Source organism: Cetorhinus maximus, chromosome 12, assembly GCF_964194155.1.
Source record: "Cetorhinus maximus chromosome 12, sCetMax3.hap1.1, whole genome shotgun sequence".
In the NCBI taxonomy this organism is placed as follows: domain Eukaryota; kingdom Metazoa; phylum Chordata; class Chondrichthyes; order Lamniformes; family Cetorhinidae; genus Cetorhinus; species Cetorhinus maximus.
In genome coordinates, this window is record NC_135890.1 from 72,879,547 (window position 1) to 72,894,602 (window position 15,056).

At 41.2% G+C, this 15,056-nt stretch overlaps 1 protein-coding gene across 5 annotated transcripts in view; it reads left to right on the plus strand.

The window, feature by feature from the left end:
- top3b (DNA topoisomerase III beta) overlaps window positions 1–15,056 on the plus strand; it is a 64,116-nt gene that overhangs the window by 20,027 nt on the left and 29,033 nt on the right. For all 5 annotated transcript variants that reach the window (XM_078553891.1, XM_078553890.1, XM_078553894.1 and 2 more), the window contains 5 exons: window positions 1,806–1,962; window positions 5,056–5,169; window positions 6,223–6,313; window positions 8,696–8,850; window positions 9,476–9,581. In XM_078553891.1, the coding sequence (XP_078410017.1) occupies window positions 1,806–1,962; window positions 5,056–5,169; window positions 6,223–6,313; window positions 8,696–8,850; window positions 9,476–9,581 (623 nt within the window). The remainder of the gene's footprint in view (window positions 1–1,805; window positions 1,963–5,055; window positions 5,170–6,222; window positions 6,314–8,695; window positions 8,851–9,475; window positions 9,582–15,056) is intronic.

Genomic DNA, 15,056 nt, shown 5'->3' on the forward strand with positions numbered 1-15,056 from the left:
GAAGGAAGCTTGGTCTGATGGGTTAGTGGAAGGGAGGGATGTGGCAGAGGCATCAGATTGGATTGTCTAAATCTTAGTGACAAAGAAATCCGTGAGCTCCTTGCTCTTGTTGGTGGTGAGGGTAGAGGGGAGAAGGGTTTAAGAAAATGGTTTGCAGTTCTGGCAGATCCCTATTGGTCGCAGTTTTAGCACTTGTGATTCCAAATTCTATCCCAGTATTGAAAGTCTACCATATGGGTGTTAATCCGGAGCTCTTTGACCGTGACTTCAAATTCATAGGTGTACTGAGTCAACAAATCTACCTGTAAGAGTCAGGCAAGGTTTAGATGGCATGGCACTAAGCCCACTGAGCAAGTGTATTCACCTGAGGATAATACAATGATTGGCAGTCATTAAAACCCAACAATCCGTGCTGCCTGGCTACGACTCTGTCCTGCACGGAATACTCCACCCAACCTAACCAAGGGTCTTAGATGTTTTGGGGTGAAGGCTTTTTGTCAGTTTTAGTTTAGCTTCATGTCAAAATGAACTGGAAAATGGATCAAGTTTAAGAATTTTTTTAGCACATAAAAATAGAAAATCATACATGAAACCTCCATGTATAACATCATGACACTTGTGTGCGCCAAGTAAGTGGCTTCCTTAGAACCAGTAAAGCTAGTTTTTAGTTCTTTGTGTGTGGAAGATGCATTTATTTGAACACTGAGGAAAACTACACAAGACATCATCTGTGTTACATTGTTGCTTTGCTTTCAGACAAAGTTTTCTTATTAAATCTTAATTTCGTGTCTTGGAAGAGATCTAAGTTGAGGCTTTTTGATTCATTGCTCCATATTTTGGATATGGAATGTGGATTTCATGGTTTAATCCACAAGGTTGGATGTGCCTTAGATTCCTTCATTAATGTGATGGCATTTAATCACAAACCATAGTAGTTGTTCATATTCAATGAATTATGTACACCAGAGGTTCCAGTCTTCAAACAAACTTTAACATTGGCACTGGCAAGTATGCTACACTTTTACTGCTAACCAATGAGAAGATCTTCAAGGGATGTTGAAAGCTACCCAAGCTAGTTATTAGCTAAGTTTTGACCACACTTAGGTTTTCAAATTAACATTTCTGTCTGGAAGCTCCCACTTGGAGCATTCCTCATAACCTTACTACACACTATCTATTTATTTTAAAGAGGTCTTTGTTTTTAGTAGTTTGTAGGGAGTATAGTGGGGTGACATCATATCTCTTCAAATTTTTTTTAATGGTAGATGGAATTATAAAGTGGTGCTCACTTTATATTTTTATTCTTTCAGTTTCAAGTTAATGTGAATTTGTACCCCTTGGGTGTTTTGTCTCTTCTGAAAGTCTCACAAGGAATTAGTAATGATAGATCATTTCCTGTCTAAGATCCTCATTCTGCAAATGGAACCACCCATCGCAGACTGCGCACATACCTTCTGGCCACACACAAGTCCCACTTGGAAAGATATTGCCGTTAATTGCTAAAACTAGTTCCCAGTGTGTACAATGCATAAATTGTTTATTAGCTTTTCCATGGCAAAGTAAGCTGTTGCGCTCGGGGAGAAGCCTTTATTTGTGTCCTTGAAAGGAAGCTTTTATGAAAGACAGTGATATGAATTACAAAGAAAAGAAGTCTGAAAGGTGCTGCTTGTGCAGGGTCTCTTGGTGATGTGCCTTACTGGTATCTGTAGTGTACTCCCCATTGAATAATAAGCCCCTACAAGATCAGAAAACCTACCATTTCCCAGTGTAGAGTGACCCATGCTTTTGCTACTATGTTTTTTCAGATTTCAGACCAAGTACTTCCAGGGCAAATATGGGAATTTGGACAGTTCCCTCATCTCCTTTGGACCCTGCCAGACACCCACTCTTGGCTTCTGTGTCGAGAGGCATGACAAGATCCAGTCTTTCAAGCCTGAGGCTTACTGGGTCCTCCAGGCAAAGGTTTGTTTGTTGAAATTCCATGAACTCAGAGTAATCCTAGGGCAGGATTTTTACCTCGTTGGGCGGGCATGGCAGGCCGCAAAACTGACCACCATCTGTGATCGGGTCCCGATCACAATTTCACGCTGACTGGCCAATTAACGGTCAGCCAACATGAATCACATGCTGCAGCACTCAACACTGCCTGGGTCAGCAGGGGAGGAGGGCGAGCGCGGAAGTCAGCGCATGCATGTGGATGCGCTCACAGAAAGCTCCCTGAAGGCACAGCTGCCTTAGGGAGCTGAAGATTTTTAACATTAAAAATAAACAATTGAAAAATAAGGAAACCATGTCCCTCCATGTGACTCTCACATGAACAGGGATATGTTAAAAATGAGTTTTAAAAGTTTTTTTTAAATCACTGGTCGAAACCTCACCGCGCTAGTGGATGAGGTTTTGTAAAATATGCAAAGGCCTATTCGCCTGCCTGCCAACTGAATGGTTAGATGTGCAGCGAAAAGTTCCATTTAATTAATTGATTAAGGGCCTTAATAGGCCTCTTAATTCTTGGCGAACTTGCTGCCGCCTCTCGCACATGCCTGCCAAGCAAAATATCGTGAGAGTGCGTGATGACGTCGGGATGCTCACCCGACGTCATTGCACACGATTTCTCCCATTTGGATTGGGCCTGGGCCCACGCCCGCCCGACGGGGGAAAAATTCTGCCCCTAGTGTATTTAAGGAGAAGTTAGCTAAAGTTAAAAATGGATGGTACAAACTTTGATCCACTCGAAATATTTTTATATTTCTAGTAATTTTGGAAATTGGAATAATCATGTTTGCAGAGCTCCCGGAAACCAAGACATTTTCCCATTCACTTCGGGAACTGAATTTTTATGTTCGTTGGTTGGATTTTGATATGTTTAGGGAATAGCAATTTACCATTCATTGTGCGAGTTACCTTCTCCTTGAAAAGAGAACAAGCAACCACTTGGGTGTGACATGTGATCAGCCTGCTTTCACCAGCTGCTAGATGTGATGTATTGCATCCCCATTCTTTAACTGAACTCTAGATGCAGTGGATTGGAGCACCCTGATTTCGCTGGCTACTAAGTGCAAAAGGTCAGAGTACTATCCTTCCATTGGTGTAACATATTGGAGCACCCTCATTCTATTAGCTGTTGGCTGCAGCATTAGAACATTGTTCTGCTAGCTGCTGGATGTAATGCCTTGGAGCACCCTTCTGTTGGGTGCAGTGTTATTGGAGCACCAACCTCCTGCTAGCTGATTGGTGAGGAATTTTAAAAACCCCTCTGACCAATGGCTGATGGGTGTGTGATGTTGCAGAGAATTAGCTTTCACTGCTAGGAACTGGACTCAAAACAAACCATTCTTTTTCTTTGGTTTTCCTCTCCCACACATGTGCATGTACTATTGCCTGATTGACAGATTAATTGAGGGAGCACAGAGAGCTAGTTAAGAAACTGAAATGTATGTGCAATGCAACTAAATGGGACTGAGAACTGTGTATGGGCAGGACATGTTCTAATGCAATACAAATCTAAGAGATAGGTACAAGATGGAGTGAGCCGGCTCTGTAATCTCATTGGAACACAACAACTGTAACTAAATTGGGTCTTAGTGGCTCTGGATTAAAATTAGTGTCGTCTACTAATGGCCCTACCAATTGTTATTCCATTCCAGCTGTGACATTTGGAAAAAAAAAGTCATTTTTTTCTTAGCCATAAGTGAAGAGTGACACTTTAGTTTCAAGTACAAGACAACACAAGACTGAGGAGGATTGAAAAAGAAGATAAAGTATTCAGGAAGTAGTGACGAATTGATGCCAAGCTACGGTTTTAAAAGCCTGATGATTGCATGAAGCAATATTATGGGGAGATGGGAGTTCCATACTTTGGAGGGCTTGAGAAAGCTAGAATTTGATTAGGACACTGTGTGACTGGTCTTGAATCTAACACTGTGCAGATGTAGGGTCAAGGGAGAGTGTGTAGGACAGAGTGTTTGATGCATAGAGTCATTTACAGTACAGAAGGAGGCCATTCAAGTCTATGCCGCCTCTCTGTGGTGTAGTCCAGTCAGTCCCATTCTCCCGCCCTGTCCCGGTAGCCCTGCAAGTTTAATTCCTTTAAGTGCCCATCCAAATTCCTTTTGAAATCATTGATCGTCTCTGCTTCCACAACCCTCATGGGCAGCAAGTTCCAGGTTATTGCCACTCGCTACATTAAAAAAAAGTTGTTTCACACATTCCCCTTGCATCTCTTGCCCATTACCTTCAATATATCTCCCCAAGTCCTTGTACCATTAGCTAATGGGAACAGTTTTTCCTTGTCCACCTTAACCCAACCTGTCTTAATCCTATACACCTTTATCAAATCTCCCCTCTTTTCTCTTTGGAGTAAAGGAGATTATCTTCAATCTAACCTTGTAGCTGAAATCCCCCGTCCCTGGAACCATTCTGGTAAATCACCCACACAAGGACCCTCACATCCTTCTTAAAATATGGTGACCAGAAGTGAATGCAACACTCTTGTTGTGGCCTAACCAGAGAACAAATTGGGGTTCTAAAGTATTTCACCACTTTCTAATGTTATAAATGTTAGGTGATTTTTCTGTTACTGTGCTTGGCATGTTAGACTCTCACCGAACCCCTCTAAGTGGAGGGTTGCAAGTATAATTCAACCATAGAATCATCAATGATCACTCACTCACCTCAGTGCTATTCCCACCACTGCACAATACCTTAGATACCTACTTATTCATTACTGCAGACATGTACTAATTCACCATCTTGCCACAACCAGTTTGCTCCTACAGATTTGCTAAAGAGTCTTCTCAATTCTCAAGCTTTCCCTGGTAACCAATCAATATCAGATTGTACTGAATTATTTGAAAAGAAAATGTCCATGTTTTAACCTCCTGTTGACTCTTGTACTGACCGATGCTCTGCTTAGGCTGCTGTTGATGCTGGTATTATCATTGTAATCCCTGTCACAGCGCTCAATATTGAAAATAATGAGTTTCTGGATGATGAATAAATCTACAAGGTGCAAACCAACAATATGATGATTGTTCTCAATCTGTTTGTTTACATCAGATCAGTAATCGTGCTGGGGATTCCATGGTTCTGGACTGGGACAGAGTTAGAGTATTTGACCGGGAAGTTGCACAGATGTATCTGAATATGACAAAATCCACAACAGAAACCAAGGTAAGCAAGAATAAAAACATAGATCTTTGGTCCCTGTGCTCTCACAGAGATTACATCTCTTGGGTGGGGGTGTCAAGAGGGATCAAGAGAGCACATGGATACTGAAATATTGTAATGCAGTGGTTGGGTTACTCGACCAGTAATCTGGAGACCTGGACTATTAATCCATAAAATGAGAGTTCAAATCCCACCATTGTAGTTCATGAATTTGAATTCAGTTTAAGAAATCTGGTAATTAGAAGCTGCTATCAATAAAAGTGACCATGAAGCTTTTGGCTTGTTATAAAAACCCAACAGTTTCACTTGAGGCCCTTTTGGGAAAGAAGCCTGCCATTCTAATCTGTTCTGATTTATATGTGACTCCAGCCTCTTAACTGCCTCCTGAAGTGCCCTAAAAATCTACTCTATTGTACCAAAACCGCTACTGCAGTGGTTCGAGCAAGGCCCACCACCTTCTCAGCAACTAAGGATGGGCAATAAATGCTCGCTTTGCCAGTGATACACACACCCTGAAAGTGAAAAATAGATGAGTATATAGAAAGAAAATAATTCTCTAAATACACAGATATGGGTAATCACCTGAGTAGAAAGAGAGAATGCAGTCTATAAACCCTCGGAGTAGAGAGAGAATGGCGCCTGTAATCTCTGGAGCGAGCATGAAGTGGCAGGTGGGGAGAAAAAGAGGAAATTGGAGAACTGCAGATGGAAAATAGCAAGAGAAGGATTTCAGTTCCAAAGTAAAACTAGTAGGTGCTAGATTCTATAACTTGCAGAAGAGAAGGTGCCTTTGTACCAGCTGAAAGACCAATGTATAAATGTAGTATCTGAGAGAACCGTTACACAAATAGCAAGCCCTCCAGCTGTATACTTCAAGGGTTTCATAAACCAGGCAGATTATTTTCCACGGTCAACTCTTGGATTTCTGATTCACATAAATGAATGCCATTCCCTGTGGCATGTAACTACTTGTGAAAGAAAGCTGCTAACTGAAGACTTGGGCTCTCTTTCTTAACTCTGGAAGTACCAGCATTTATATGTTAATTTTTGTTGCAGGTGGAATCTGTAACTAAAAAGGAGAAGGTGAAACAGCGACCACAGGCTCTGAACACGGTGGAGATGCTGCGTGTAGCCAGCTCTGCTCTGGGTATGCTGTGTATTACATACAACTCTCACTAATCATTAAGATAAAAGCAAAATACTGCGGAAATACTGGAAATCTGAAACAACTCACTAATCATTGCCTGGGGATGAGTTAGATTTCTTCGTTATGTAAAGTGTCTGGTTGCTGCAAAGGAATAATAAATATATTTTTTCTTTCCTTTTATCCTTTTTAAAAAATAACAACTTTATCTGGGTTTTACATGGTAACATTTTAGTGCTGGAGAATCGTACATTGTCCATTTAGGGCAGCAGTGTCAGAATGGAAGACTCCCAAATCAACTTACCCCAACCTCAACAGCAAGCCCTATTGCATTAGTATGATATTTTATCATGTTCTCACTGAGCGAGAGTTGAATTACGTGTTGAACAATGAACAAGTTCTGTGCTGTGGGCCTATGCCTACTTGGGTTGAGACTACCTAAACTAATTTCACATAGCACCTTGATGGTCAGCAGACAAGTTTTTTTTAATTCACTCATGGGATGTGGACTTTGTTGGCTGGGCCAGCATTTATTGCCTCTGCCTGGTTGCCCTTGAGAAGATGGTGGTGAGCTGCCTTCTTGAACCGCTGCAGTCCAAGTGGTGTAGGTACACCCATAGTGCTGTTATGGAGAGAGTTCCAGGATTTTGACCTAGTGAAAGTGAATATATTTCCAAGTCAGGATGGTGAGTGACTTGGAGGGGAACTTGCAGGTGGTGGTGTTCCCATCTACTTGCAGCCTTTGTCCTTCCAGATGGTAGTGGTCGTGGGTTTGGAAGGTGCTGTCTAAGGAGCCTTGGTGAATTCCTGTAGTGCATCTTGTAGACTCTGCTGCTACTGTGTGTTGGTGGTGGAGGGAGTGAATGTTTGTGGATGGCGTACCGATCAAACGGGCTGCTTTGTCCTGGATGGTATCAAGCTTCTTGAGTGTTATGGGAGCTGCACTCATCCAGGCAAGTGGGGAGTATTCCATCGCGCCCCTGACTTGTGCCTTGTAGATGGTGGACAGGCTTTGGGGAGTCAGGAGGTGGGTTACTCGTCACAGGATTCCTAGCATCTAACCTGTTCTGGTAGCCACAGTATATGGCTAGTCCAGTTCAGTTTCTGACCAATGGCAACCGCCAGGATGTTGATAGTGGGGGATTCAGTGATGGTAATGCCATTGACCGTCAAGGGGCGATGGTTTGATTCTCTCTTGTTGGAGATGGTCATTGCATAGCAGATAAGTGATCTAATACATACTGTGACACAATAATAGGATTATGGTTCATAATTCACATGGTGAATTCTGATGCTGGCTGCCAACTACTTGACTGACTTTAGGGCATAAACTGTATATGTGTGTGTTCATTGTAGTCACTGTGTGGAGAGTATTGCCATGGCAGTATGATATTGGGGAGTGTTTTGGTGCTAGTTTCAGTAATTATACAAGCAAATAAAAACATTCTGAAAGTCCTCAAGAATTGAATGGAAGCCCCAGGACACCTATGTATTTCTATAGGCTATGTTACTCAATTCTGACCAGCTGCTTTCCATAGAAAATGGACAGAATTTTTCAATGAATTTGCATCAACTTTTGGGATATTCTGGGTGAATGGTGGTAGAAAATGTGGCAGGGAGGCTTCTGCTATATCTGGGATTTTCCGCAGGAAGTGACATGACCTTTTGAAATCCAGGCGAGCATATTGAATTGATTGGGGTTTGTCATTAAACATATTCCCCGTTGTTAACATTTTGCTCATCTGGTTGCCAGGAATGCTATTGATTGACTGAGACGATCTGTTAAATCAGTCTTTTGTATTTTTTATTTATGTCTCTAATTTTCCCCCACCCACCTTTCTTCTGATTGTATTCTTGTCTGTCTCTTATTTCCAGTTCTGCAGAAGGGTCACCGCTCGACCGTAAACCCCTCTGTTCACTCCATAGATGCTGACTGTATTTTCAGCACTTTAGTTTCAGATTTCACTGCTGCTGTTGAGTGATGTTAAAGCAGCAAAGCAGAGCTATAACTATTTACTTTAACTGGAACCAAGTCCATTGCATTTTAGGTTGTAGAAGGCAAAAATAATTTCTCAAAAAATTGTGTTCCATGACAATATCAGTCATGAGCGCTCATTATTTTTGTTTGCTGGATTGTAGTGATGGTAAAACACCAATCTCTATTCACACTCCACCTTCTCAAAGGCCCCTCAATTATTGAAAAATGCAGAACAGCAGATTGCTATCTAAATATAAAAAAGAATACCTAGAATTCATTTTTTTTCAGAGATTGTCTTAGGGCACCACAGTTATGCAAAGTGAATAAAGTGATTGATTAATTGCATCTGCCTCTGTCTCAAGGATATATGTAGATGATTAACTCTTATCTTTCATTTGTCTGAACAGGGATGGGCCCACAGCATGCCATGCAAATAGCTGAGAAGCTCTACACCCAGGGGTACATTAGCTATCCTCGAACAGAGACCACCCAATATCCAGAAAGCTTCGACCTCAAAGGAACCCTCCGACAGCAAGCGAACAACCCCTACTGGAGTGAAATGGTTGGTAAATGAGTGGCCTTTGTTTAAAGGATGTAGGAGTTGCATCAGGTTCTGATACTTGAATTTCTAGCTGGGGTATTGATGGCACAGATTGTTTCAGGTGTTGTTACTTGTTGCTTTGAAAATATTGCCTTTATTGTAAAAAAAAGACATTAAATCTCATAAATTTTTCAGGAAGACATAGGAAAGCAGCATAAGCTAATATTGCAAACGTAGAGAGGTACTGTGTGTCTGTAGATCATGAAAAAGGAGGGGTTATAGTGTGTCTGTGACTCACTAGCCAAATTTAAATGAAGTCTCAATGATGGGTGCCTCTTCACCTGTGGAATGGACGCCCGCCTAATTTGCTCCACCAGTCAGTCCCCCAAAAGTGAAAGAAGGCATCTTTGTTTATTCGCTGCTCCCATCCTGTTTCAACAATGTATTTCTTTCTCCCTCTGCACTCTTCTCTGCTATTTCACCAAGGCAGCCGCACACCAATTTATTGTTGGTTCTACCATTTGTTCTCTGCAACTCAATCTTAATTTTTATTACTTTGTCAAATGAAGTTGACAGGGAACTAATTGTGGAAGAAGGAGGAATATTTCATCTGGCAATAATGATGGGTAAAATTTTTTTTTTGTAGGTAAAGACATTACTCGCTGAAGGCATCAATCGTCCTCGGAAGGGTCAGGACGTTGGCGACCATCCTCCCATCACTCCGATGCGATCTGCCACAGAAGCTGAATTAGGTACAACTTTAATAGCTTTATCATAGCAGAACTGTCCAAACTATCACCCTTGTGTGGACCACAAAGCCCCAACAATATTTATGCTTCTTCATGAATTTTTTGGGGATCTATCTTCACAAAATTCTCCTAGTTTAATTTCATGGGCCTGAAGGTTTGGAAAGGATTTCTTAGTGCTGTTGCCTTATTGGTGGATAAATCTAAGTTTGCAGCACCAGATCCAAACCAATTCATCAAAACATAAATTTGTGGCCTGTGAGGTTCTATGGTTTATAGTTAAGTGACTGATGATGTAAAAAAAAAAGCATGGACACTTCTAGATTAAGTTAACGAACTGAGTTGATGTTCTGTAGAAAATGAAGTATCAAGTTATACCATGTAGTTTCTTTAGAATCTTGTTAGAAGTACTATTAGAACTGTTATATCCCTGCCCCTAGCTGAAGGTCTCTTATGGTCTGTAACAAATGAAATCTCTAAAATGGCTGTCTTTCTTTCTCCGCTCTTCCCCAGCATACACAATGAATAGTCCTGCTTTGTTGACATCCCAGGAGTTTGCACATATTGAAACGCTGTTCGATTGTATCCGCACTTTCTTGTGCTTTCTCTCAGCATCTTTTTGTTCTACATCAGCTGTTGCAAATTCAGGACAGTCACAGACAGCAACAAGAAATGTAAAATTGTACGATTAAAAATCAGCCTATGCTGAGTTAACTGGTCTCAGCTCGAGTGACGACAGATGCTAACAGTGGTCAAGTTTGAAAGAAAAATTAGCTGCAGTTCCTGCTCCTGATTTTTAAAATTTGTTTATTTATTCTTTCATGGGATGTTGGCCAGTCCAGCATTTGTTGCTCATCTTTAATTGCCTGGGTGGCTAATGAGGCCATTTCAGAGGGCAGTTAAGAGTCAACTACATGTGGATCTGAAATCACATGTAGGCCAGAGCAGGTAAGGATGGCAGATTTCCTTTCCTAAAGGACGAAAGGATTTTTTTTTACGATAATCGATGATAGTTTCATAGTCACCATCACTGATGATTGCTTAATATTCCAGATTTATTAATTCAATTTAAATTCCACCAGCTGTTGTGGTGGGATTTTAACCCATGTCCCCAAAGCATTAGCCTGGGCCTCTGGATTACTAGCCTAGTGACATTACCACAATTCCACCTGATTGTTATCAAGGGCCTCCTGTTGAAATGGGGTGAAATGTGTGTTGATAAGATCAAAATCTCCAAATTGTTGGAATGAAATGCAAGAGAAAATCTTCAGTCAGAGATAAGAATAAGTATAGCAAAATTATTGTCTGGGAGATATTAATTATTAATTGGGATAGAGGGCAAGCAATTGAAATCCTGTAAATGTGTACAGTACTCCTTCCTCAAGCTGTATGCTAAATGACTGTAAGGTAGGGGACATTGCTTGATCTAGTGGGGGATTCAGCACTTGTAATGCCACTGAATGAATGGGCGATGGTTAGATTCTCTCTTGTTGGAGATGGACATTGCCTTACAGTTGTGTGGTGTGAATTTTACTTTCCATTTGCCAGCCCAAGCCTTGATATTGTTCAGGCCTTGCTGCATTTGAACATGGGCTGCTTCAGTATCTGAGGAGCCATGAATGGTGCTGAACATTATGCAATCATCAGCAAACATCCCCATTTCTGACCTTATGATGGAAGGAAGGTCATTGATGAAGCAGCTGAAGATGGTTGGGCCTAGGACGTTAGAACAATGCAAAGTACAGGGTAATAAAAATAGAATGGTTCAAGAGCTTGGAGCATGAATGCACAATGAAATGTATGAAATTTCAAACAGGGCAGTGAAAATGTCTTCAGGGTTGTGGAACTCACTACCAGGGTTACTGGCTGAGACAAATGCTTATGTTGTTAGTCAAGAATAGATTGGATATGTAGATCAAGGAAAATGGGTTGAAGGGATGTAATTTAATGATAGCAGTGGGCTGTAAGTAGACGATTTTAGCTGTTTTAAACATTTTGCTTTCCATGTGTCAGTCAGAACCACCATTGTGCAATAGCAGAAGCCAAAATACAGAATAAATACCTAACCTCATGAGCTCTACCTACCAGCCTAGACTGTAAAAGCAATGTCCAGATTTCTTGTGGCCATTTCATTTGCTTAGCTATCTTCACAAATGCCTCTACCTCTCTCTCTTCAAAGTTTGGAAGAGCTTGTACAAATTTACACATTTAAGTGATCATTTCATACTCAGGACCTCCCTCAGCCCCTGAGATCTCCTTTTTAACTTCCAGCTTTTTAAGCTGATATTCTCTCTCCCTCTCCTTCTCTCTTTCTTCCATTGCTAATTTCTTCAGTGCTAATTCCCTTTCCTGATTCTCTGTCCTGCCTTTCTGCTTGCTCCCTTTGAAATGCCCTTTCTCGTTCCATTTCCTCTGCTTCTAATTCCAGTTTTTTTCATTTCCATTGCTTGTTCATGTTCAAGCTTCTTCATTTGTAACTGAAATCTCACTACATCCAGCTGTGATTCACTAGTTTCAGGTATCCCTTCCAGCTTCAAATGCTGTGCTATCACTTCAATTATGTCTGCTTTCTTTGCCCCTACGGTTAATCTCAACTGAAACTTATCTGCCAATTCTGCTAACTTACCCTTAGATACTTTTTGTAAACCAACCAGAGTTATGTCTTCTACTCCCAGAAAGGTTTTAGCCATGGATAAAGCCATTTTTACAGCCTCACCACTTTAAAATCCCTCAACACCAACTCCTGAGTTCAATGTTATTCTCATACTCGTAGCCTTAAGATTCAAAAATCCTGCAAAGAGCCCCCAATTTTGTTATGATGTGGCAGGTAATGTGTGCCTGGTGGACCAAATCCACAAGGGAAACTTGGCCACGCTATCACAATAGTTTTTGCAATTTGTATTTATTACGAAAAGATGTATGCATTGAATTCAGAAGTAATGAGTCCACTAAGACCGTTAAAGATTTTAAATATTAAATTAAAATATTTATCACCAAAAGAAAAGATTTCAAGCACATACATAAGATTAAGATTACATAAGATTACAGTTGCTTAACACTATAATATCATAACAAATCCTAAAATTCTTAGTTAATCTAACTCCCACTACACCCCTTTAAGGCAACTGTCCAAAATAGATTTTAAATTAAAAAAAAACAAGCCAGCAAGTTACCACAGCAGCCATTCGACCGTGGAATTCCAAAGGCTTTTCTTCAACTTTAGTTACTGGACACAGCAGATTTTTGCTAACATGGCTGGAGGATTCTCCAAGGCTGTTTCACACACTCCTGTTCGGTCTTACATGGCCCCCCGCAACATGGTCTTTCATTCCCCTTTATATATGTTTCTCTCTCTCTAATCTGTAAATTCCATTGTTCCATATGTCTTTGCAAATTTATTTTTCGCATAATATAAAAACCTCCCAAGTTGCCAACATGACCTCTTTCCTTTTGGGAAAAGTAAACACTACTTAGCCTTGCTTATCTTACCAGTTGTAAACACCCTACCATCTCTTTAAAATCCAAAGAACTCCCTCACTCACCCACAAATGCAAATTTCCTTCACACCTTATGTGCTAAGACCTCATCCATGTTTACTCACTAGCATTTCAAGTACCCTTCTGCACCTAACTCCTTTTGATAATTTCAAGCTTGCAGTCTAGCTGACTCCAACTTAATTAAATCACATACAGACAGAATCATCCATACTCACCCTTATAAACTTACTTTACAATAACCCGCAATAATATTATGAAAATTATTAGTTTCATAACAGTGTGATATCCATTGGTATGATCCATTGTTATGTTGTATAATTTTTTCTTAATTGTAGCCTTTTTCAAGAAAGAAATCAGAAAAAAACAGATAAAGCAGTAAAGGCAAAAACCATGGATGCTGTGGCAAGTTCAGGATCTCTGGACAGATGAATTAGTTTGGCTGAATGAGCATCTTAATTTGTAATTATCTTGTAATCTGATGACTCGGACGAGAAGGAGAGGTAAAAATTGGCAAAAAAATAACAAGGACAAACCCCACCTTCAGGTTGGAGCCTACCTACAACTGAACTGATAATTGTGATCTGGAAGTGTGCAAGTGAACTATACAGGAAAACCCAAGTTCAGTCCCTGGTCTACGCTAAGGTAGTTGATAAACTGAAATGGTGATGGGAGTGCAATAAACAATGAAAATTCCCATTCCTGATTTTTTTTTTTCTTGTTCATTTGTGGGATGAGAGTGTCACTGGCAAGGCCAGAATTTATTTCCCACCCCTTGATGCTCTTGAGAAGGTGATGGTGAGCCACCACCTTCAACCACTGCCGTCAGTCTGGTGAAGTTATATACACATTGCTATTAGGGAGGAAGTTCAAGGGTTTTGAGCCAGTGATGATGGAGGAACGGTGATACATTTCCAACTCTGGATGGCGGGCAACTTGAAGGGGAAGTTGAAGGTGGTGGTATTCACATGAGTCTGCTGCTCTTGCCCTTCTAGTTGGTAGAGGTTGCCAGCTTGGGAGGCTTTTTATTCATTTGTGGGATGTGGGTGTCACTGCCTGGGTCAGCATATATTGCCCATCACTAATTGCCCTTGAGATGGTGGTGGTGAATCATCTTCTTGAACTGCTGCAATCCATATGGTGTAGGTATACCAAAGTGCTGTTGGGAAGGAAGTTCTGGGATTTTGAACCAGTGACAGTGAAGGAACGGCGATATAGTTCCATGTCAGGATGATGTGTGGCTTGGAGGGAACTTTCAGGTGATGGTGTTCCCATGCACCTGCTGCCCTTGTCCTCCTAGATGGCGGAAGTTGTGGGTTTGGAAGGTTGAAGGAGCCTTGGTGAGTTGCTGTAGTGCATCTTGTAGATAGTATACACTGCTGTCATTGTGTGTTAGTGGTGGAGGGAGTGAATGTTTAAGGTGATGCCAATCAAACAGGATGCTTGATTGGCACCACCTTAAGTGGTGGATGGTGTCAAGCTTCTTAAGTGTTGTTGGAGCTGCACTCATCCAGGCAAGTGGAGAGTATTCCTTCACACTCCTGACTTCTGCCTTTTAGATGGTGGACAGGTTATTTATGAGTAAGTGCTGCCTGGCAACTTGCCTGATATTGTGGAAACTGCCCAGATGTGTCCTGTCGTTAAAAAAGCAGGACAAATCCAATCCAGCCAATTACTCCCCCATCAACTTACTCTCAATCATCAGCAAACTGGTAGGAGGTGTCGTCAACCACTGATTGTGGTAGAATACAATTCTGTTGCTGCTGATGGCGCAAAGTGCCTCACAGATACCGAATTTTGAGCTACTAGATGTGTTCTGAATCTATCCCGTTAGCATGGTGGAAGTGCGACATAACCCAATGGAGGGTATCCTTAGTGAGAAGAGAGGACTTTGTCCCCACAAGATTATGCTGTGGTTAGCCCTAGCAATATTGTCATGGAAAAATCCCTCTGCTGCATGTAAATTGGCAAGGATAAGATCAAGTAG